This window comes from Rutilus rutilus (assembly GCF_951802725.1).
Source record: "Rutilus rutilus genome assembly, chromosome: 2".
Classification (NCBI taxonomy): domain Eukaryota; kingdom Metazoa; phylum Chordata; class Actinopteri; order Cypriniformes; family Leuciscidae; genus Rutilus; species Rutilus rutilus.
The window spans coordinates 16,120,433-16,144,385 of record NC_140210.1 but is presented as its reverse complement, the minus strand read 5'-3'; the positions used below and the strand labels follow the sequence as shown (position 1 = coordinate 16,144,385).

Below are 23,953 nucleotides of genomic sequence, written 5' to 3'. Positions count from 1 at the left end.
CTCTTTTTTTTCCTGTAGACTTGGGAAATTCATTTTAACCAGTTTTCCACATTCCTGCTTTTAAACTTCCCGTTCTCCACCAGTGTTTCTTATGATCCTTCTTACTCATTACCTTCTGATCTTTAGGTTGATCTTTCGTCTCCTTGTCCTTCAACCTCTTTCTCTCTCGGTTCATCTATACTGTACCTTCACTATCCATCTATTTTTCTTTCTCTACATTTTTTCATTCTTGCTGATATCTCATGCAAATTGGTGTTTAGGAAGACTCTCCCCACCGTCACACCTACGCTGTGCCCCCCTCCCCTGACCTTGAGCTTCTGTTATCACACTCGTGCTCGAATGTGCCGGAAAAGGGAGGAAGACTGACAGGGGAAAGAAAAGAAAAAAAGACGACAGGGCGACCCCTCCTTCATCCGATTCTCTGTGCATAAGAGCTGCTCTGTGGCACTATTAATTACCTCTCTTTAGTGTGTGTGTATCACCTCTATCTGAAAGGATTATCGGGGCAGAGGGTGGCCTCTGATATGTTTGTGTTTCAGGGCCAAGAGTCACAGAGCATATTCTCACACACACACACACACACACACACACACACACACGACCTTGCAAAACTGAATTCATAGACCCAAATATCTATACCACATTTTTCAGTTAAAAAAAGAAAAAAAAGAACCTGAAATACCATTTTTTCCACCCATAGATTTTTGGTTTATGCTATTTTAAAGTGAATCTTGTTTGCAGCTTCAAAATCTTACAACATCCCTCACTACTACTGTACTATTTAGTGAGTTAACATTAAATTTCAAGCAGTGACAAGTTGCATCCTACAGTGTGACATGCTATATTTCATTTGTAAACAGTATGCAGCTTTTATGACTTTATATTTATTGAAAAACTATACTGTAAAAATATTTGTCAAATAAAAAAAAAAATGCTACAGTAAAAACAGTTTAATTGGTTACCTGACCATATAAGATGAAAAATTGTAAACGTTTACCGTCACATTATATGTTATTTTGTTGTATTTATTGCAAGTACCATATTACCATATAACGTGCGGTGAAAAACTGTATTAAAAAAATCCCTATGTGACACACATATTATTTAAATGGTTTTGTTTCTTATACTTGTTATCGATTATAAACATTAGGGTGTTACAATTTCTGTTTATATTTATAGCATTATTTTAGTCTTGTGTGTGTTAGTCACTGTGTGACCCATAACACCATGAACTCTGATTTATCATATGGCTTTCTATTGTGTCACCTGTATTATTTTGGTGGTTATTAGTCGCATTTTAAAGGTAAAAGCAGATTTAGCTATATTAATATTATATAACATAATGAAATATACAGTTATAAATTGTGTAAATTTACATTGTCTGTATTTTTTATGGTAAATGTCTGACAACCAATGTTGCTTTTTTTTTTCTTTTTTTTTTCAGTGTGCATGGAATATTTGCATTTGTCAATTTGCTAAAAGATTTCTAGTGAAAGCAATGAAAAATGGAGAAAAAACATTACCACAATGAAAATTAGAACTGAAAATACACAAAGTTTTAAGATAAAAAAAAAGAAAGATTTTATGTTATTTATTATGTAAATTAAATTAGATTCAAGTCAAACTGATTATTCTGGTCAAGGAAGAGCATTTAATGCTATATAAATTCATGTTCTGACTTTGATTGTTTGATTTGTTTACACCGTTTCTGGGTTAATTGAACAGCCTATATTTTAGGCTACGTCTACATTACTCAAAGATACATTTGAAACCGGTGTTGTGTTTCAAGACGCTCTCCGTTCACACTAGTGTTTTCCAAAAGTTTCTCGTCCACACTGAAATGTCGAAAAACGCTAAATTCACCTTGAATTTGCATATGCGTAAAACCTCATAAACGCTCACTGAGATGATACAGACAGAACAAGTCATAATATCAGGCAATTCCTCTGGCAGGATCATTTTATTTAGCAAAATATCTCACCATTCACTGATGCGCCCAGGATGCACTCACTCACCATTATATGTTTGGTCTAAAACACAAGTGCTGTCCTGCAGCAAAACATGAAAGCAGTTGAGAGTACATTTTTCTGCCATCTTTGCAGGACTGTGATATGAAGAGTGTGGAAAGTAGCATATCTTTAGCTGTGTGAAAGTGAATAGCACATGGCGGTATAAACATACATATCTATCGATTCGATATACGTCACATGACTAAACATGCATCATTTTTAAATACCTCTGTTTTTCACAATCCACTCTACAACGCGAAAACAGCATTTCATCCACTTTGGAGAGCGTTTTCAAAAAGCTGTTTTCGATAATAAAAACGCTGTCTCAGTGTAGACGGAAGGCCAAAATGGAGAGAAAAAGATGCGTTTCTAACGAAAAACAAGGCGTGGACAAGGCCTTACACTATCAACAAGCAACAAACACTATATTTATTAAAACCAACTACAAAAGTTTGACCAATTCAGGCTGATTTACGGACTGGTTCCAATCATGATAGGTCAGGTACATCTGTAAGATGTCTGCTAAAGATCTCTTGATTTTGGAAAGCATCTGCGGTGTAAAAACATCTTAAGCCGAGGACACACTTAACGACTGTAAGGCCGATTATGACTGTAATTTGATACTTACGACTGATCATGCCCAAACGTGCCAAGTCGCGTTCAGTCGGTGTTTAAAATCTGCTCCAGTTGTGGGAAACAGTCTGAAAGTGTGTTCAGTTCAGTCTTAGATCGTTTCAGCTAGTCGTTAAGTGTGTCCCCGGCATTAGAAAAAGCAGTTTTACATACTTTGTAAATCTTAAACATCTTAAAGATGTCTTTTTAAATGTCTATATGACAGGAAACGTCCATAGACGTATTGCAGATGAGCAAACACTCTAAAAAATATGCCAACATCAAATAGACGTCTCAGAGATATACTTGTGCGATCAGTAAGCCAATCATAGTGAAGTACATATGAATGTACTGGCTTCCCTCACATGACTTTATGTCTGTTTCTCCCCTCATGCTTCAGGGCTTCTAGTATGAGAACATAATGCTCAAGAGAGGCCAAAGAGACGCTGCCTCTCTCTGAAAGCTCATCTGCTGATGTTGCTGTTGGACAGTGTTACAAAGATGAGTGCTTTGCACAATATTGCTTCTCATATTTCATATTATTTCTTGTATTATTATTGTACTGTTGATTATTTTCTCATTCAATGTTTTTAAGAGGCACCGCCTCCCTTGCCTCCTCAAAGAAAACGGTCCTTGTGCCCACACAATCACATGTTTAAGCAAATAAAACACACATTTACACACACACATTGCACATCCTGGCAACAGTACCTCACACCTTGGCTACAGGCGGACACAACCTTAATCCTTAAACCCACATCAAATTTAAACTGTTCCCAGTGTAATCACAATTCAAACATGCACACACAGTGTAAACAGTCTTTGTGTGCTTGGTGGATTAGGGAGAGGTGGGAGATTTGGGGTGCATTTTGCATACGTAATAGAAAAATCTAGAGAGCCCCCCAGAAGGACAGGAAAGGGATGAAGGTAAATAGAAATCATAAGAAGAAGTTCACCATTTTCATTCCAGAAATGCATTGGAAATATAGCATCCCACAAAAAACAACACTCATTAGACATGACTAATGAAGAGTACGAATTAAGAAACTTAAAGGGATAGTTCACCAAAAATGTTTAATTCTGTCATTAATTACTCAACCTCATGTTGTTCCAAACCTGTATGACTTTTGATCATCTTCGGAACACAAATGAAGATCTTTCTAATTAAATCTGAGAGATTTCTGGCCCTCCATTGACAGCCTACGCAACTACCACTTTCAAGCCCCAGAAAGGTCTAAAGACATCATTAAAGTAATCCAAATGACTCCAGAGTGCTTTGTTTGCACAGAAAAACAAGGTCACACTATATTTTAAGGTGATGTAGTTACAGTGTACTTGCTCAAATAAGTACTGAATAATATTAATTAAATACTACACTATAGAGTTACAGTTAGGGTTAGCTTTAGGGTTAGTTACTTGTAATTATGCATAATTTACTGTTATTACTATTAAGTACATATAGTAACATGTAACTACATCACCTTAAAATAAGTGCTACCAAACAATTTACCATTTTATTTACTAAATATTACATCTCCAACGCGTGTTCATGCAACAGCGTCTGCTCTCGAGTCAACAAAACATGCATACGTTCTGGTGCTCTTGTGCACGCGCTCTGGAGATTAATATTTTATAAATAAAATGGTCAATTATGTTGTTGTTTTTCCACAAATAAAGCTCTCGCATCTCTTCATAACATTAAGGTTAAACCACTGAAGTACTTTTTGAATTACTTTAATGATGTCTTTACTACCTTTCTGGGGCTTGAAAGTGTTAGTTGCGTAGACTGTCAACGGAGGGACAGAAAGCTCTCAGATTTCATTAGAAAAGCCTTCATTTGTGTTCCGAAGATGAACGAAAGTCTTACGGGTTTGGGCAGAATTTTCATTTTTGGGTGAACTATCCCTTTAAGAAACTACAAATTACCCCTATGCCTGTGTGTGAGAGAAAGAGTGAGAGAGGAAGTTAAATGGAAGCAGATCAGGGCTCAATTTGCTGGAAGAAGAGGATCCAGAATCTCCCCGAGTTCCCATTCACATCACAATCTAATGAGTTTTAGGAAAAAATTAAGTGTAATAATTAGGGATGCACTGATATAAAAAAAAAAAAAATGCTGGTCGATACCAACAAGCTAATAATTATGATCATCTGTGGACCAATAACCGATAAATGGCTGATATTAAAATCCTATTCGGGTTTTGTATCAATCGTTTCAAATGCTAAAAGTAAAATTAGGCATTACAACATTATAACGTACAGGTCGAAAATATGATATTTAGAGATTTACTAAAGTTTACATTTAACAATGAAGTTAGAGTTTTTAAAGCTTTATATTTTAAGTGAGTGTTAGCAAAGATAATCTAAAATCTAAATGTAATAATAGTGGAAAAGAGTATGCATATTTAAATACCCACTATATATTCAATATTGACCAATAAAATATATTAAATAATGTCCAATATGGCACATGTATAACATTCCCAGTATAACCTGGAATGTTATAACTTCTTGCAATAGCTTATATGTCAGGTCTTGTCATTGCATGTACATATCCACTGGCATAATATTTTAGTATGGCATAGAGGTGACCTAAATGTATATACACAGAACCACAATCACAGGAATCGATGTATCATGCTCAAATGTTGATTGTTGATTCTTCTGCACAGCGGACAGAAAACAAGTGATGATTGACATGACAGGGCTGCAGTAGCTCAGTCTTTTCCATGCAGGTACACTGCTTTCCTGTGATGTGATTTACAAACAGATCAAAACAATCTTCCATTTCTTCTACATTTAAACTGAACAATAGTTTTTCAGCTATTTACATTAACCGTATGTAGGTTTATCTGGAAACGTATACCCTTGTGTACAAATGCTATGTCAACATCCTCTTTTTCATGTTTGTTTCACGCCAAAATATTCCATAAATGAAAAGATGCAAATAAATGCTATGAAGGACACTCTGACCCATTTCTGGTCTCAGCTGCAGACCGTTTACTCTCCCGTCTCTCTGTGTTCAGTAAGAAGTGTGTGTATACGTAGAGGCGAGAGAGGCTAACAGATAAACATTTTTTCTATTTTCATGCCAGCTCCTCTTGCTTTTGTAATTCAAATGCAGACACAGGAAACTGGCAGCCAAGAGGCACACACACACACTTACACGGATGTGCGGCCATACACACACGCCTTGTAATGCTATCGACCCCTGGCCTGTCATGCAATGCCACACACACACACACTCTGTGCCTGCCTTCCAACTGATAACCAGAAGCCATCGTCCAAACCAGCGGAGGAGTGAGAGACTGTGTGTGGATTTTGAGAGTTTAAGAGAGAGACAGAAGGGGAAAAAAAAGAAAGTAAACGGGAGCGTAAGCACTGTGTTTGTATCAGTGATTGAGGAGTTTGTGTCTAAAAAGGTCATAATATCATGATGCATCAAAAAAATTCAAACTGCTCAAGGAAAAATTATAATTCATATTTCACAATACACTCCAAAAGTCAAAAGAAAGACGACATTATATTTATCTTAAATTAAGATTTCTGCATCATGACATTGTCATATAAATGTTATCAAAATACCATAGACAATCAGAAGGTGCTGTAGAAGGTGTGAGAGAACCGATTTCGAATCTTCTTGCCTCTTTTTCCCAATATTACCAGTTGCATTTTCACTTTCCCATTTGATAAAAGGCAAAAAAGCTCTTCAATTGACAGCTGGAATTAAATAATTACTTTATAAAGAAAGCCCATGTCCTGTCTTTAGCTTATATGAGTTTCAATGAGCGCAACACATGAGTCAGAAGAACAAGGAAGACAAGAAAGAGATGAAAACAGCACAATACTGCCTGCTACAAAACAAATGTCTACTGCAGCATTTTGAAGTTTTTCCCCCAGGTGGCGACACCACACAACATAGCATGATGACACTTGTGAATCACAATGGTCAGTCCATCATCAACAGAAAAGCAGTATACAAAAATAATAATAATATGAAAGAGATAGATTAAAAGGGAGACTATTAATGAATAAAATTGATCAGCAAATGTTATATCTCGCTGGATTACAATTCACACATACACACATTCATATTTTTATTCAGCAATGATGCATTAAGCTGACCAAAAAGTGACAGTAAAGGTCTTTTCACAAAAAAAAAAAAAAGATTCACGTTTCCACAAAAGCATTATGCAGCTCAAATGTTTTCAACTTTGATAATAATAGGAAATGTTTCATGAGCAGCAAATCTGCGTATTAGAATGATTTCTGAAGGATCATGTGACACTGAAAATTCAGCTTTGCCATCACATATTCAAACAGAAAACAGTTATATTACAATATTTCACAATATTATTGTTTTACAGTATTTTTGATCAAATGAATGCAGCCTTCGCAAGCTGCGCATATAAGAGACTTCTTGCAAAAACAAAAGAATCGTGCAAACCAAATCCTCAATTCAAGCTCACAAGCACATATTCATCCATATTAATTTCTCAATTGATTTAAACCGTCCTTACCCTGAACTCATGCTTTTTGCAGACGCTTCCACAGGAATCATAGACTCTTAAAAAGCTCAGCAGCATAACATCAACATGAGAAAGAACTGCTTTATCTGAGCGCTGTGCTTTGACATTTCCACTGAGCTGTTCCCTTGGGAGTCGAATCGATACAAATACTCCAAATAAACTGTGTCAGATCCTTCTCTGTATCTCATGGACAGTGTTCCTCTTCACCAGAGAGAAGTGGTCATACAATTTACACAAATGGCACACACACATTCATATGTGTGTTTACCTGGCAATCAGTGGGGACACTTACAAGCGTTTCCCTAGATATGACTTAGCCCTCCTTCGATGCAAGTTTATTTGTTTCGCCCATTTTATACCAGGCAAAAATCTCATGGAAAAGTTTGAAAGCATGCCATATTAATAAATAAAAAATATCTTCTGGGGACATATTATAGCCATTTTTTTGTCCTTGAAATATGGCTAGATCACACAAAATCATGCACATAAGCCCAGAACAATGTTCCACTGCTGTAGTGCCTCATCTATATCAGTAGATGGTGCTGTATGTCTATCACACCAACACATATACATCTATGTAGACATTTACAAACTATATACAGTATTTGCTTCCTGTTTAAACATTTGAACAGGCTGATTCTAGCCCTTTTTATCTCCTGATGGCATAAGGTGCAACTAAATGTGCAATCTATCGGCATAACACCCTTTATAGTGAACAAGAAATATTAAATGTTCGTTATAAGGTTTTCAGACCATTTCTGGCTTGGTCGTGTGGTGTCAGAATTACTGAATAAAATCCCGAAAATGTTCACTTCATCTCTTATGACGGCAAAACCTTTTCTTTATTAATTGCCGTTGACTTTCTCTTTAAAAGAATGAGTTGGATGGCGCAAATCGTTAACTTTGAATGCTATGTTCCTAATACATTTCACTTATACTAATGGTTCAATTAAATTTCATTACAGTGTAAAGGATTACTAGGCTGATCAGTTTGTGGAACGGGGGGATTTTAAAAAGGAGTTTTAAAAATGGTAATTGCTCACCAATATCCTCTTAAAAGGTCTGGAATCCGTACCCCCTTCAGACCCGTGATAAAAAGCTATGTTGTGCGCTGCTAAATACACCTAGCCGTCGAAAAAAATGTGTCTAGTTGCGCGTGTGTGTGTACAAAACATGCTTATAACGGTATTTTAAAGAGAATGAAGGACATTTGATTTGATTTGTGGGGGAAATTATGTCCTTACAGATGTAAAACAGGCTGTGACCATATTATATAATAATGCTGCCGTAAAGTTTGAATAAGATTGAATAAAAGAGTGAACAGAAATACAGTGTCATCGCACCAAAAAGCACATTTGTCCCAGATGCCACATTTGCTTGGTAAAACTTTCACTCTTTGCATAGCTTCTGTGAACACTCGCACTTCTCTCTGTCGGTCTCCTTTGGGTTTTGTGGCAAACTTAGTAGAGTTGAGTGGTTGTTTGTTAGTGAAGACAGGTGCAGGCCTCATCCACACACACACACACACACAGTATAAACAGACCCAGTACAAAGGGACTGGTCTGACAGAATGCCTTTTCACACCTGACTGGGCCTAGCATAGGGCGACAGGCCAGAGCTTCCAAAGCACGACACACACACACACACACACACACACACACACACACACACACACACACGGGTATCTGTACTGTATTTAACTTTGAGCCCTCTAGACTCCAGGATAGTTTAAAGGCCTTAAAGACCGTCTGTTGAGGGTGACTCAATTTAAGTACCTACACACACAAACAGAACCAGGGCAGGACCCAGAGGATGAAAGTAATGCACAAGCAGATGGACTCAGCCCAGCAGAACCAAATGGACCTGAAGGAAACCATCTCACGCTATTTTACACCACTATAAAGCCTTCAGACTCGCACAACAGTCCACATGTCGTCCACGCAAACAGCAATTCACAGTGACAGCAAAAGGCCTTTTGGGCCTAAACAGAACTAACCTTTTGCTGTAAATAAATCGTTTCTGGAATTCAATAATTATTTCAATTCTACTACAGAAGGATAAACAATCTCCTTCAAACTGCGTAAAACAACACTTTCTTTCTTTGTGTCTGTCTTTCTTCCTTTTTCTTTTTTTCTTTGTTGTTTCTTATCTGATTTTTTATTTTACAATAGATAAAGTGTATCAAAATCGTGCCAAGACAGAATAAAAGTATCTTAATTAATCTTACAAATGGCAAATTAATACTTAATACAACTTAATATATTAAAATGCACTAATATTACCAAGAATAAGCCTATTAACAGATAATTATAAACATGACATGGGCTGAATATTAAAACGTTTATTATAAAATATTATACATTATTTATTATTAAAATAATGTATTATGTTATTAACATGAAATAGACAATACAATATTATATAAAAATTATGAACTATAATAAAAATGTAATATTCATGTTAATAAGTTTTTATGTGTGTGTGTGTGTATGTATGTACATGCATTTCATGCATATCATATATGCATTTAAAATGCACACATGTACACACACACACACACACACACACATAAACAAGCAGAAGCTAATTTCAAATGAGACAATAGTGGATTTGGGTTTTATGATAGGAAATTATTTTACTTTATTTCTGAAATAAATTGTATTTTAAATGTTACTTAACCACTGAAATTAATTGTAGAAACAATAACTGTAATAACAATGGTACTTTTATGCTATGAGTGATAATAATATCAGTTTCCTTTGTGCTCCGAGCTCAATCAGAACAAACTCAGGAAACACACTTTTTTTTTTTTTTTCAACACCGAGGAACAAAACCATAAAGCTGAGAAACAGTGAAAGCGAGGAAGATTTTTTAAGACTTTTAACCCTCCACGCAGCTCTTTAACAGCCCTAGAGGCAACATTTTCTTTTCATCCCACCTTTCTTTTTTTCCTCTCTCTCCACTCTGCCACCCAGCGCACCAGGCTAGCGCTAACGATCTGGCCTTTTCATTAGGCAGGCTAGCTAATTAGACTGTGTGTGTGTGTGACGGGTCGAGTGACTGCTCGGCGCAGCGCGATGCTGGCAGCCCATTTCATGCTTTATCACGTCTTTTAATTGACAAACAACCTGCTCTTTTCTCTTAGGCTGAGGTCTATATTCCAGGAGTCTGCGCGGATGTGTGTGCGTGTGCAGATGTTCCAGCGCGCCCCTTGACGTTTAGCTGTGTGTGTGACTGTCACATGCCTTCTCACCCTGGTGGATCTTTGGGGAGAAAATGCTCACTGAGTTTGCCAATTAACCACTTTCAGATTGTTCTGTGACAAAACGCATACACAAAGATGCAAATACTGAGAAATGCACACAGCGACTCAATAAAACTCGTGTAAACCAATCGTGTCATTTTAAGAAGTCTCAAAGTCACATTCAAATATTAAACTGCATTTTAAAACACACTTTAACACAAAGCTGGTTATTAAAGCAGTCCTTTGTGGCGAATGAAAGCTGATCTCTCCTCCGCTTAGACACACCATCAGGAGTCCACCATTTATACACAAAGACAAAACCAGCGGGAGTCTTTTCTCTGCAAGCCACAATCAGGACTAATAGAGCTCATGATGAACGTGTGTGTTTATATACATGTGAGGTTTTGTTGCACACAAATATGCATCGACTTTACTTATGTCACAAAGGACTCCAGTCATTTTCTTAATTCAGACGCTTAACACAGTCAGTCACCTGGAATTCCCTCAGGCAGATTCTGTATGCATTCAAGGTGTCTTCACATTTTATATGAGAGACATAGAAACAAATCTTACCGTAAGGTGGAACTGTCTCCAGATTTCTGGGCAGGCCTGTTGAGAACAGAAAAAGTCAGTGTGAAAACATAATGTTTATATAAAACGACAGTCCGTAGGCTCAGAAACACAAATAAAATGACACAAAATCCATCTTTTTATCTCTGTGTCTGTTCGTTTTTGTTCCGCTCTACACTTCCGAGCTTTGCTTCGTCATCTTTGGATTAAATGTACTGCAAAAGCTAAATGAGTGAAAACTTTTAGGGCCTATTAGGAAACTATTCATGAACTGGATGACGTTTATTGATAGTGTTGATGATAAAGATAAAAGGAAACCCACCAAAGCAAGAGAAGATGAGAGATGAGAAGATGTGGACATGAAAGGAGATGGGAAAATGAAAGAAAAGGCAAGACAATGAGAGAAGGTGGAAAAGAAGAATGAAAAGGAAATGGAAAAGAGAAAATGAAAGAAAAAGGAAAAAAAAAAGAACAGAGAAAAAGAGAATGGAACAGGATTAAGGAAAACAAAATGGAACAGGAAAACAGAAAAAAATAGACCAGGAAAAAGGAAGTGGAAAAAGACAATAGAACAGGAGAAAGGAAAAAGAAAAATGGAACCGGAAAAAAAGGAAAAGAAATTGAAAAGGAAAGGATAATAGTAGGAGAAGAAAGAGGTGCGGTGTTGACAGCTCAAGTCGTCTTAACAGACACTGAGCGAGGGTGGTTAGCGCATCTGCCCTGCGAGCTTCCAACATTTCTGTGAAAATTGAAAGTGCCGAGGGCACAGCAGCCAGACTCATTTATACAGTTAGCTTTTCATTTAACCCCACCTGAGAGCCGGGCACAGGCTGGAGGGTTACCCTGCTGAGGGTATTGAAGGAAACGTTCAAAATCTTTAAGAATCTGCTTTCCTTTCCCTCGCTCACTGTGACAAGATTATACAGCAATAAAGCTATTAAAAACACATTTTCATACTGCCATGATCTTTATATAATGATGAGTTCTACTGTTGTTTTAGACTTGTTTGAGGGCACCCAAAGCGATGGCCCATTGCCCAAACCAAGACAATTGAGATTTTCCTGAGCTTTGATAAAATGACATTTTTATAGACACAAATTTAGAGGTATAATCGAATGCTGAAGCCAATTTGAAGCAAGTTCATATTTTCACATCCAAATGAGATGTGTGCCAAACTATGCACAAATAGTGTTTGCAAGGGAACATGTTATCAGAGTGATCAGTCATTTTATTTTCCAGAAGCGTGAGAAAAGGGTAAAAAAATGTTGAAATAAAAAATAACAACTTAATAATAAAAAAAACATGTTTGAGTAATAAAGGAATATGGAGAACATAAACATTGAAATTCCCAAAATTGTCTACTTTAGAAAAGGCCTTTATAATGGCAATATCAATCTTACATAGTCATAAAAATTGAATAAAATTCTTACAAACAATCTGGGTTCAGACTGTCTAGAAATTTACATATCCCAAACATGTAATAAATATGTAAATATCAAAAACGGTGGTCTTCATTATGTAGAGGTATGTTACAGCAAGCCCAAAACCGGAAAAGTAAATGGACCGGCTGATATTTTTCAACTCTCAGAGTTCATTAACAAATGCAACATTAGCAGTTTTTGGGACTGGTGTAATTATAGATTATAAGCATAATTAAAAGTCATGTTGTGCTGGCTGGCGGCTGAAGAATTGTTTGTTCAGTTAACCAGTAAGATCAACTAAGCTCTGTATTCCATATTTACTATCTGTTCTAGATCCATCAACAACTAGAAGTCTTACAGAGATGATTGGGCATTATGATTGTGATCATGTGATGTGAGAACTTACGGAGTTTAGATAATCAGAACAACTTCTAACTTCGACTAATAGAATGCTGCAGAATATCTTGCAGCGGGATTGTTTAACTGCACCCAAATCCTAAACGTGTTTGTTTGTCATGTTATGCATGAATGGGGAAACCAATTCCGTTTCAATTAAAACTATGCCAAAATTATATTAAAACTGTTTCCAAACCACAAGATGAACAACAGAAGATGAACAAACTTAACAAGCTTTTATGGTGAGTGAATGTTCTTGTGCAAAAAAAAAAAATGGAAGAGAATAAAGGGGCTTCGTAAAAATTCAACGCTCATGGTGTGAGAAAAAAAACAAGCAAAAACGCAATCTGCATGCAAGAAAAAACTAGTCCACTGCACTAATTGCAATGACCCTGACCCATCCCTAGTTATGAAATACGATTCCAGTCTATGTTTTAACAAGCTATATCTTTTGCTCTTTCATCTCTCCTGCCATTTCTAAAAGTCACTTGTATCTCTTCCTCCCCCATTCCTATCTCTCTCGGTGGGGTTGTTGTTGGGGGTGACGAGTGGAGCGTGTGTCCCACTCACAGCCTGTGAAGCGTCTGTCTTAATGAGAGAAAGAATGGCCCAAGAGATAGACTCACTCACTCACTCACTCACACACACACACCAAACAAGTAAAAAACAATGCAACACAATACACTCCGAAACAAACACACCCACATAGAACTACTCACGTCAATGAAGTGCCCGGTCATGCCACAGCGGTGGCAGCATTTGTGCCAGCGAGCTTTCTCCAGACAGCTATCATAGGTGTGGCCGGGCAGCGAGCAGTTATAACAGTGACGGTTCGGACAGGTCCTCAGTAAGTGTCCCTGAAGCCCACATAATGAGCAGCATGGCATCTTCTGCTCATAAACACACACAATAAGAACAACTCTGAGACTCGGTGACACAAGCTACAAAACACTATTAAGTTGATACAAGATTGTATTCTTAATATATTAAAACTAGAAAACTTTTTTTTTTGAAAGAATTATCTTTAATCATTGTAAATCTCATTAATAAAATTAATCTCATTACACAAATAACTTTTAAAAAAAAGAGTAGTATAAAAAGAACAGATATTCCTCATATTTTAAATGAATCGAAAAGAATACTTTTCAAACTCACAACTTGTTATTCAACCTTTTATCTTCAATGCCAATGCTCATATTTGTTATAGCATATTTGGTAACATACTATTCTTGTGTATGATATGCATTTATTTGATAAAATAATACAGTAAAACAGTGACATTATGAAATAATACAATTTAAAATACCTATTTTAAATTTAAATTTTTCTATTTTTGACAATCCAGTAAATAATTTAAAAAAAATGTCACAAAAACTTTGACCTAAAATGCCTTTTCATCCTAGAGTTTATCGTGACCTATAAGTTACATTATCTCCAACTGTCTGAAATTTGAAAAACTTGATTCTGATTGGTCAATCGCAGCATTCTGAGACAGTGGCTAAACTCTATAGCTGACAGTTTCTTGGCTAATCCGGTACTATATGTGTCAGCACGTTCTTTGAGTGGAAATGAGAAAATGTGGACCTTTGCTAAGGGGCAGCTGACTGTAGTATAGTCAGAGTGAAGGGTGGATAATGATGTACCTTTGGTGTGGGGCAGTTTTTGGAGAGATGGCCAGTCTTTCTGCAGTTGTGACACGTGATGGATTTTTCTGTGTAGTAACGGTTTGAGAAGCGGTTTGAAACACGCCTCGGGCCAACCCCTTTATTTTGGATCTGAGCCTACACACACACACACACACACACACACACACACACACACACACACACACACACACACACACACACACACACAAAAATGGTAATTACCTCCTATCAAAGACAATCCTTAAAAATAACAATTATTTTCGGTTTTAAAAAGTAACTGTAAAAGTATGTTATAAAATACCAGTAATATCTATTTATCAATTTCAGATTTGACAAAAATGTAACATTACCCATTTATCCTTTTCTGATACAGTCCAGGTTTGTATATTCCCTCCATCATTTCCATGTTCTATGAAAAAAAGAGATCAGTACATGAGAAAAACAAACTCAAGCCATTAACATGGAATTAAATAAAACTTCAATAAGAGATTGTATGCGATTATGTGTGTGTGTGTGTGTGTGTGTGTCTATAGTACAAGAGGCCCACTCCCCTAATTTGACCTTTTTTTAAGATCATTCTCAAGAGACAGAGAGACAGTTACTACAGCAATACACAGCTGCACGTCAACACACACAGCTTTAAAAATGACACACACACACACACACACGTTTGTTTCACTATATTAGTGAGGACACAGCATAGACTTCCATTGATGTTACATCAGGTTAATGATATTTTCTATGGCCTAATCCAACCCCTAAACATAACCCTCACTAGTCAGTTGTCATAATATTTCACTATATAAGCGAAGACATTTGGCCCTCACACGCATTGCCAAACCTGTACATCGATGCATAAAGTCACCAAAAAACAACAACAACTGAAAACTCCATAGTAGAGAACAAAGTAATGAAAATAAACAAAACAAATCTCTGGGAAGTGACCAGAGCTGACAAGGGCCATTACTAACTATTGATGCTACAAAAACTGATGCTAGTTTAGCATGTCACATTAACTGTACTGAAAAATGATACTGATTCATGAAACAAAATTCAAATTTTCACAGACAAAAATATACATTCAGAGGCACATTTATTCAAACTAATAAAAATGGTTATGAAAATAAACCTTATACGTTCATTAACTTGTGTGTGTGCTTTTTAAATCTACGCGCACAACACGTCGCAACAATGCCCCCAAAACATCCCTGAGGACCCCAAGTACAATAAACAGGAAACATTTCCTTTAATCCTGATGCCCCCCTTCTGTCTCTCTCTCACACACACACACACACACACACACACACACACACACCTCCGTGTCTACGTGGGGGAAATGCCTCGTCAGTCACGGCCCAGCAATCACACAAAGCCAGAGAAAGGAGGACCTCACTATGGTAATCCTGCCAGGCCTATTCACAATGACAAACACACACCAAAGATACTATAATGTGCTTCTCATATGAATATTAGGAAATATTTTCATAAATCCACCTCGTTTTGAGTTTTTACCTCAAATCGGCTTTATACATAAATAAAAGTGTGGGGAGTTTCTCCAATTGGCATCTACACACATTCTACACCACCACCACCAGGGAGGGCGCTAGAGAGTAAGCCATAATCAACATCACAAAAACCCTTTTTCGCTTACCATACAGCGAGACCGAGATGGAGGGATGAAAAGTAGAGCAAGGGAGGGGGGAATAGCGGAATAGCGACAGATGCTACTTGTACGTCTCATAGGTATGCTAATTAACATAGAACCAACAAATAAAAATAAGAGGTGTGCGCGCAGGGTGCAACTTCATCAGTGTGTGTGTGTTTTAATGAATTCCAGCTGACTAATAGTCTGAGAGAGAGGAAAGCTGGCGTGCGCCCGGCCACCATCGTTGGGTCCACGGAGAACAAAACGGATGTGTAGGAGAAACTAATTAACCATGAACACAAGCTCCCATTAGACAGAAAGAGACTGAGATACTATTCTGAGTTTAAGAGTTCTCTGTGTGCAGGGAACAGGCCATGTGAAGGCGTATCTCAAAACACAAACTGTCTGGGAGTCTCGAGTGTTTCCTCTCACAGCTGAATCACAGTCCTGAACTAAACGGCTACTAAAACTTGTTAATGGGATCCTCATTGGAAAATTCATTTAGCCAGTTCTGAAGCAAACATAAAGCCACAAAGAATACCATAGTGAATATAAACTACCATTCAAAATGTTGTGGATGAAGATTTGTTTCATGTTTGTGACAGAAGTCTCTTATGCTCACCAAGGCAGCATTTATTTGATCAAAATACAGTAAAAACACTTAAAATAATAATAACTGTTTTCTATTTGAATATAATTTACAATGTTATGTATTCCTGTGATGGCAAAGCAAAATGTTCAGTCTCTTCAGTCTTCAGTGTCACATGATCCTTCAGAAATCATTCTAATATGCTGATTCGATGCTCAAGAAACATTTTATAAATGTTGAAAACAGTTGTGCTGCCTTATATTTGCGTGGACATCGTGATGTATTTGTTTTCAGGATTCTCAAGAGGACACCTTTTATTTAAAGCAGATTTGTTTGTACCATTTTAAATGTCTGTCACTGTAAATGCATTTACTGTCTCGCTGAATAAAAGTATTAATTTATAAAAAATAAAACTACTTCACAAATAATTACAAAGAAGTTTTAAGTAGCACATTGAATGAAACGTGAAATTACAAAGTAGAAAACGTGAATTTTTTTATTTTTCTATTTAAAAAAATATATTTTTTTTACAGTGGTGTATTGGAATTTCTTATAATATTCATTAAATGTGATTCATCATAAACTAATGACATGATCTAATGAATCATTTAAAGATTTGGGCAGGTTGTAGGTTCAAACTCTGTGATCCAATCAGTATTGGCACGTCACTTTCCTGTGGCTTTAGGCAGGGGTGTTCGAACCATTGAAGGGCCACTGTCCTGCAGAGTTTAGCTGCAACTTGCCTCAACGCACCTTCCTGGAATTCTCTAGTATGCTTAGTAAGACGGTAGACCTTGATTAGCTGGTTCAGGTGTGTTTAGTCAGGGCTGGAGCTCAACTTTGCAGGACAGTGGCCCTCCAGGAGCAGGATTGGACACCCCTGCTTTAGAGCCACATGGCATTTAGCTTGGTAGCCAGCAAATATGGCAGTTTTTTTAAATTGCATACTTCTAGAGTGTCTTGTGGCAGCCAGCCAAGTGCCTTTGAGATGAATAAGAATGCTAACAGATCATTTTCTCTATAGGAATTATATGGACTTCTTTAGGCTGATGTGTGAAATGCCACCATTGTAGTCTCACACAGTCAGACTTCTGACTATTGGTATCCAATTCGGTCTACTTTGTTGCTTATAGCTTGCTATATTTGCATGCACTATGCATTGAAGGAATTTGAGGCTACCACCATTGATCAAGGCACTTGTAATGAGACATATTTCCAAATGAAGCAGAATATTCAATGAGAACAAAAAAGTAAGGTGGGACTTTGGCTGATCGGAACTGATTGGATCATTAAAAATCGGGTGTTCAATACCATAATGGAGTCAGACATTGATGTCAGTTTGCAATCAATAGTGGAAACACTGCCAGCATCTTTTTGACCCAAATATGGAAGCTGAAGGTAGGGGTGTGCAATATTTATCGTCTACGATAACATCGTAATTGTTGTTTTAATGAAATGCGAGGTGACATTTTCAAGTATGGAACTCACTTTGCAAAAAGCAAACAGAAACACGTCTTGAGGGTACAAAAGCATTCACTGCGTGATAAAGCCTACTGGAATGCAGTTATAATTCCCCAATAATTCAAGTTATGTGGGCAAAAAATATCCCTGTATGAGTTTTTTATATTGATGATAACATTGATAGTGACATCACACAAGCAAGAAATCCATTTTCCTGAATATGATATTGATTTTATATAACAGTTCAACAAACAAGAAGTTAAAACTGAGTGAGTTACATTTTAGACACAATATTGTGCAGAAAATTGTGCAACACTGTGCTTTCACTGTTTTTTGTTTCCGAATAAAAAATAAAGCCATTTTTAATAAAACCTGACAGATCTGCCCTTCCATTAAGACATCTTTTGAACTTCTCTCTTGCCATATTTGTGCACTATGCATGTGCGTTAATCAATGTTCATACATGAATAAAAGCTTAAATTAAATCTACTGAAACATGAAGGTTTTGGGGCAATGGACAGAAATCTGGTCCATTAAAAATATCTTTCTTTGTGTTTTGAAGATGAATTTTGGAACGACATGAGGGTGAGCAACTGATGACAGAATTTTCATTTTTGGGTGAACTAATCCTTTAAGTAAGTAAAGGAGGTAAATTTTGATTTCATGCTGACTTAAACCTTGGGTTACATGCAGGTGGACTGTACCTGTAAGTGTACTGTAAATCATGTTAGCTAAATAACTACTTGCTTCAAAAGGAATTTTCTAAAGTTATTTGGATAGATCTGTTGTCTTATCACAAAAACGAATCTGAAAAGAATAAAAAAAAAACCTCCAGTGTTTGTATAGGCAGCACATAGCATCCCCTACTGAACCAGTGACACAAGTATCAATCCTGAGCAACTCTCTCCGCACTCGTCTCCCTTAACAACCTCCCTCAAGTGTAACCATTCAGCCTTCTCCAGCACAGGGAGGGGGAACATGGGACTGAACCCTGAAAAAGCTGATCAAAGCCTCAAGCAGGCCCCGCCGTTAACCAGTTTTGGGGGATGCAGGCCCTTTGTGCGGTGCTGTTGACTTCTGCCACTGGGCTGGTGGAGGGGACAAAGAGAGCGGAAGAGAGGCCAGCAGTCAGATTAACACAGCCATACATAACAATGGAGCCCGAGTGTGGGCGACCCCATGTACCTTTGTGTGTGAGGGTGTACGTTTAAGTGAAGGAGAGAAGGAAGGGAGAAGTTGCTCATGTTCAGCCCTACTTTTGGTTCTTACTGCAGGGCTCAACAATATAGATGGTCTGATGGCACAGGATCAGTGTTAGTGTTTTGGGATAGCTCATAGAACCATCACTTGACCCATTTGGCTAACGTGTACTACTGTTCAAAAGGTTCATTCTTTTATTCAACAAGAATGCATTAATTTGATCAATAGTGACAGTAAAGACATTATATTGTTACCAAAAATACCCATTTAAAAAAAAAATTTACAATCAATCCTGAAAGTCATGGTTTCTACAAAAAAATATTAGGCAGCACGACTGTTTTCAACATGAATGAATGAAATACTTTTTTTGATCTCCAATTCAGCATATTATAATTATTTCTGAAGGATCATGTGACATTGAAGACTGGAGTAATGATGCTGAAAATTCCGCTTTACAGTCACAGGAATAAATTACATTTTTAAATATATTTTAAACTGTCATAATATTTCAGCTTTTACTGTATTTTTGATCAAATAAATACAGCCTTGATGAGCACGAGACTTCCCCAACCTCAAACTTTTGAATAACATTCTAGATGAGGTTTTATAAAAATTCTGAAAATGACTGGCAATAGCCTAAGTATGACACAAATCAATAATATTTTACAAACTATGCAATACTTTTTTGTCTGCTTGAATTCATAGCCTTCAGAGCAAGTTTAGTACAATTTCCAGCTAATAAATAAAATATAACTATATAATGTTTCACAAAAAAAAAAAACACTGCCTCAATTTTTGTGATAAAACCAGTCAAAATGTTGGGCAGGGCAGATAAAAACCTGATCTGATCCAAAAAAAAAAAAAAAAAAAATCCTTGTTTAGCCTTGTATTGACTAAATCAGTGATTCCCAAAATCAAAAGGAGTCCGTTGTCTCTTGTCAATAGAGAAGCGATATATGAAGCACAGCTTTCACAGAACTCACCAAGCAACTTTATGTTGGGCACCACAGCAAATCCACGTGACCGACTTGAACCTGCTGTGAAATTTGTGCGTGGAAATCTTTCGGCCCACGCCAAATTCCTGATTGTGTGGATTTTGCCCGGAAATGTAACAGCACGTATGGTCTGTATTTAATACTTAAAAAAAAAATCTATGCATAGCCACATTTCTGCAATTTATTTATTCTATTTTCCATATAACCCTTCTTAAAGACTACCACAGCATTATTTAAGTGACTTTTTTCCCACACTGGTTTAATCTATTTCAGATAAACCCGCCTCTAAATGGCACGCAAAACGAACTGTGGCTGGTTGCTTTCTCTCCCTGTCTAAGTGGGCGTTTCTTGGCCAGAATAAGCAGCAATGTGGACCAGACCTTTTGCCATTTAGTCAAAGGTCTGGCTACGCGAGACTGGCGATAGAGAGAAAGGTAGATGCCCCACAGAAGGGTAGACATGGGGGGTCAGTGGCCCTCACAGACCCCCTGACAAATACTTGACATGGACCACGGAGCAAATGCATTACGTCCCTATTCACCCTGCCTGGAGCAGACCTTAATCCAATCAAAGAGTGATCAAACACAAACACACACACACACACACACACACACACACACACACACACACAGCGTTCGCGGCTGCTTGACCAAAGGCATGTCTTTCTCTCTTCCTGGCCTGCCATTCTCCTGTTCCTCCACTTCCTTCATCAGCTAGGCTAAATAATCTCCTTGCTCATTCTCATTTCCTGTCGGAATCCATCCCTCCAAACCGCTTTCATACCTTCTGCGCAGCCCTTTCACTCTCTTCATTATTTTTATGGCTTTTTTTGCCATTTTTATGGAAACGATAGTAGAGAGAGAACAGGAAATGAATGGGGGAATGAGAATAAGAAATGTTGCGAGCTGGATTCAAACACTCATAACCCACACATGCACCATCCGCTAAGCCACAACTCCATCCTCTATGTTTCTTCATGGCTTTCTTTATTCAACAACGTTGTCTTTGTACCAGAAATGCCTGATTTACATCCACACGGGCAATTAAACTCTACTTGACAGAGGAGACGGAAGGCAGAATTCAAATGAGTGGTGCAGTGAAATGCATCATGGTCTGTGAACAGACCACAGTGAGTTAGGTGAGCAGTGGTGAATGTGAGTGTGAAAACCAAACAGTGTGTAACAACGCCACACTTCAAAGACAAAATACACACACAAGGGTACCTCAGTACAAGAGACTGGAGATACGCGTGCTTACAAACATACTCGCTAGCGTTTCACACTCGACTTAATTCAAGCATCCGGTTGGATCACAAACAGACCACGTTGGAAGAGAGGACCAGGACATGAAATCAAGCAGAAAGAGACAGACATGTTGAGACAGAGATGAAATGAGAGAGATAGACAGAGAGATCTCCCTCTCGGTCAATACATCATGTAGCCTACAGGTCGATTATGGATTACAGTGGCACATTTCATTTCATTTCATGCTCAGTCTTCATGTTTGCAGCACTGCTGTGGAGCCCTGCAACATGGATTACACTGATATCTCTATTGCACACATACACACAACTTTAGCACCAAAAACCACCTGAATATGAACACACAACCAGTTTTATTGCAGTCTGTTGCTGCCATCATTGCTTTTAAAAGGGATAGCTCACCCAAATCTGAATTCTGTCATTTACTCACTCTCATGTCATTTCAAAAGTAGAATATATTTAAGAATCATTACGCAACCCTTGCCATAGAAGAACCTTTCATAATGATCAAGAGCTTTCAAAAAAAGACTGTGAAAGAACTAAAAATAAAAGTTATTTTTTGGCATCAATAGGGGCTTTCGCACCGGAGGAACCTTTTCATAGTTCCTAGAACTTTTGGCGGAAGAAGCCGCTTTTTGAACTAGGAACGATTTTAGTTCTAGGAACTTCTTTTGGTTCAGCAAAGAAGCTTTACATTGAAAAAAAAAAAAAAGGTTCTTTATAGTGGAAAAAGTTTTTCATATTATGTAAATCTTCACACAATGAAAACATTGGGTCTCATGCATGCGTACGCACAAATTTGTGCGTGAAATCTGCGTATGAACATTTTCACGAACAAATCATGATTCACAAAAACCTTTCTAACAAAAATGTAGGAACAACTGAAACCACACGTACGCAAAAATCACTTTCTCTGTGCAGCCTTATAACCGTGTTAAGAAGTTATATTTCATCTTAACACGACATCTTATATTATTTATATAAAATTATACAATAAAATGAATAAATAATTTCATCATATACAGTGAAAGAGAGAAAAACTGCGTTATAGCTTCAGCTGCGAGGTTTCTCTGAATAACGCAGATTTACGCGTCTGTACAGCTGGCTAATGAGAGGTCTTTTATTATGTGTAAAAGGTGTTTATAGTGTTTGAACTGGTTATGACACAATTGGCATTCGAGCACGTCTACAGAGAGAGGCATGTTGATGAGAGTGACCAAAGGCTGTAATGTCACCAATACAACTGTAAAACAACTTTAAAGCATTTTTCACCCATGATGACTTGGAATATGCTGGAATAAGTCTATATGACCGCTTTTATTTTAAATCAGCAAAGATGTTTGGAACAACAAAAGGGTTCATTTGTGGAAGGATTAATAGATAAATAACTATGAATCATGACAGAATTGGCAGATGAAGTTTGATACAAGATTTTACAACTTCATTATATATAAATTTGGGTTTGCGTTTGCTTAGATCTTCAGCATTTTTGAAAAACCTCCATACAAATTCCTCATACAGATCTTTAAAAGATCATAAAACTATACGGTTTGTTTTTAGTTTTCCAGATGAACCATTGCTACAAACAGTCAGGCCTGGCACCAGAGGCCCTGAGGGCCCATGGACATCCCTGTGCCCCCACCAAACCACGATTTTAACCGATTAGGACAAAAGTATGTGAAAACAATGGAAGTCCTCATTTGGACAGCCAGGCAAACGCATGATAATGAAGATGTACAATAAAGACACCCCCAAGTCTGCCAAACAATCTCACTATCAGCTCATATTACACCAACTCTGCAGGTACAAAATGACACTGTGGCATGTGGCCAAATCGGTGCCCCTACCCACCATTCGGCATGGCACACAGTACGTGCTGCCACGCTCCTGGCATTCCTGACTTCTCATTTAAAGGGGGAGGTGGGGCAGGTGGCCAAACCTGTCTGTCAACGTGCCGTTGCCTCTTGCAACCCAGAGGGGGCCCAATTACTGCCCAGCGGGGCGCGGTATGGCAACAGCATGGCAACCACACGGCAACCATACGCTCCAATCAGAGTGGCAGACGGGTAAGTGACAGGAGATAAGGTAAGAGAGTCACATGGGATTGAGAAAAGCACACGCACACACTCAACACGACTCTTTGTACTTGGTAATCTGATGTCAAGTTAATGAAAAAACAAAAACAAAGCCTTCAACCATAAAAAAAAAAAATACAAATACAGTTCATCCAGTTCACCAAATTTAATCCTGCCATTATTTCCTCACCCTCATGTCGTTCCAAACTCGTATGACTTCCCAATCCTCCATGGAACATAAAAGGAATAAAAGGAATGCTGAAGCTGCTCTTTTTAGAACAGTGACCAGAGGCTTGCCAAACT

The 23,953-nt window shown here is 37.6% G+C and overlaps 1 protein-coding gene across 1 annotated transcript in view; it reads right to left on the bottom strand.

Moving 5' to 3' along the window:
- The window catches only part of zcchc7 (zinc finger, CCHC domain containing 7), a 54,650-nt gene that overhangs the window by 5,763 nt on the left and 24,934 nt on the right, over window positions 1–23,953 (bottom strand). The window contains exons 3-6 of the mRNA XM_084402274.1: window positions 14,775–14,833; window positions 14,422–14,559; window positions 13,498–13,668; window positions 10,965–11,000 (exon numbers count right to left, since the gene is read on the bottom strand). Coding sequence (XP_084258400.1) covers window positions 10,965–11,000; window positions 13,498–13,668; window positions 14,422–14,559; window positions 14,775–14,833 — 404 coding nt within the window. The remainder of the gene's footprint in view (window positions 1–10,964; window positions 11,001–13,497; window positions 13,669–14,421; window positions 14,560–14,774; window positions 14,834–23,953) is intronic.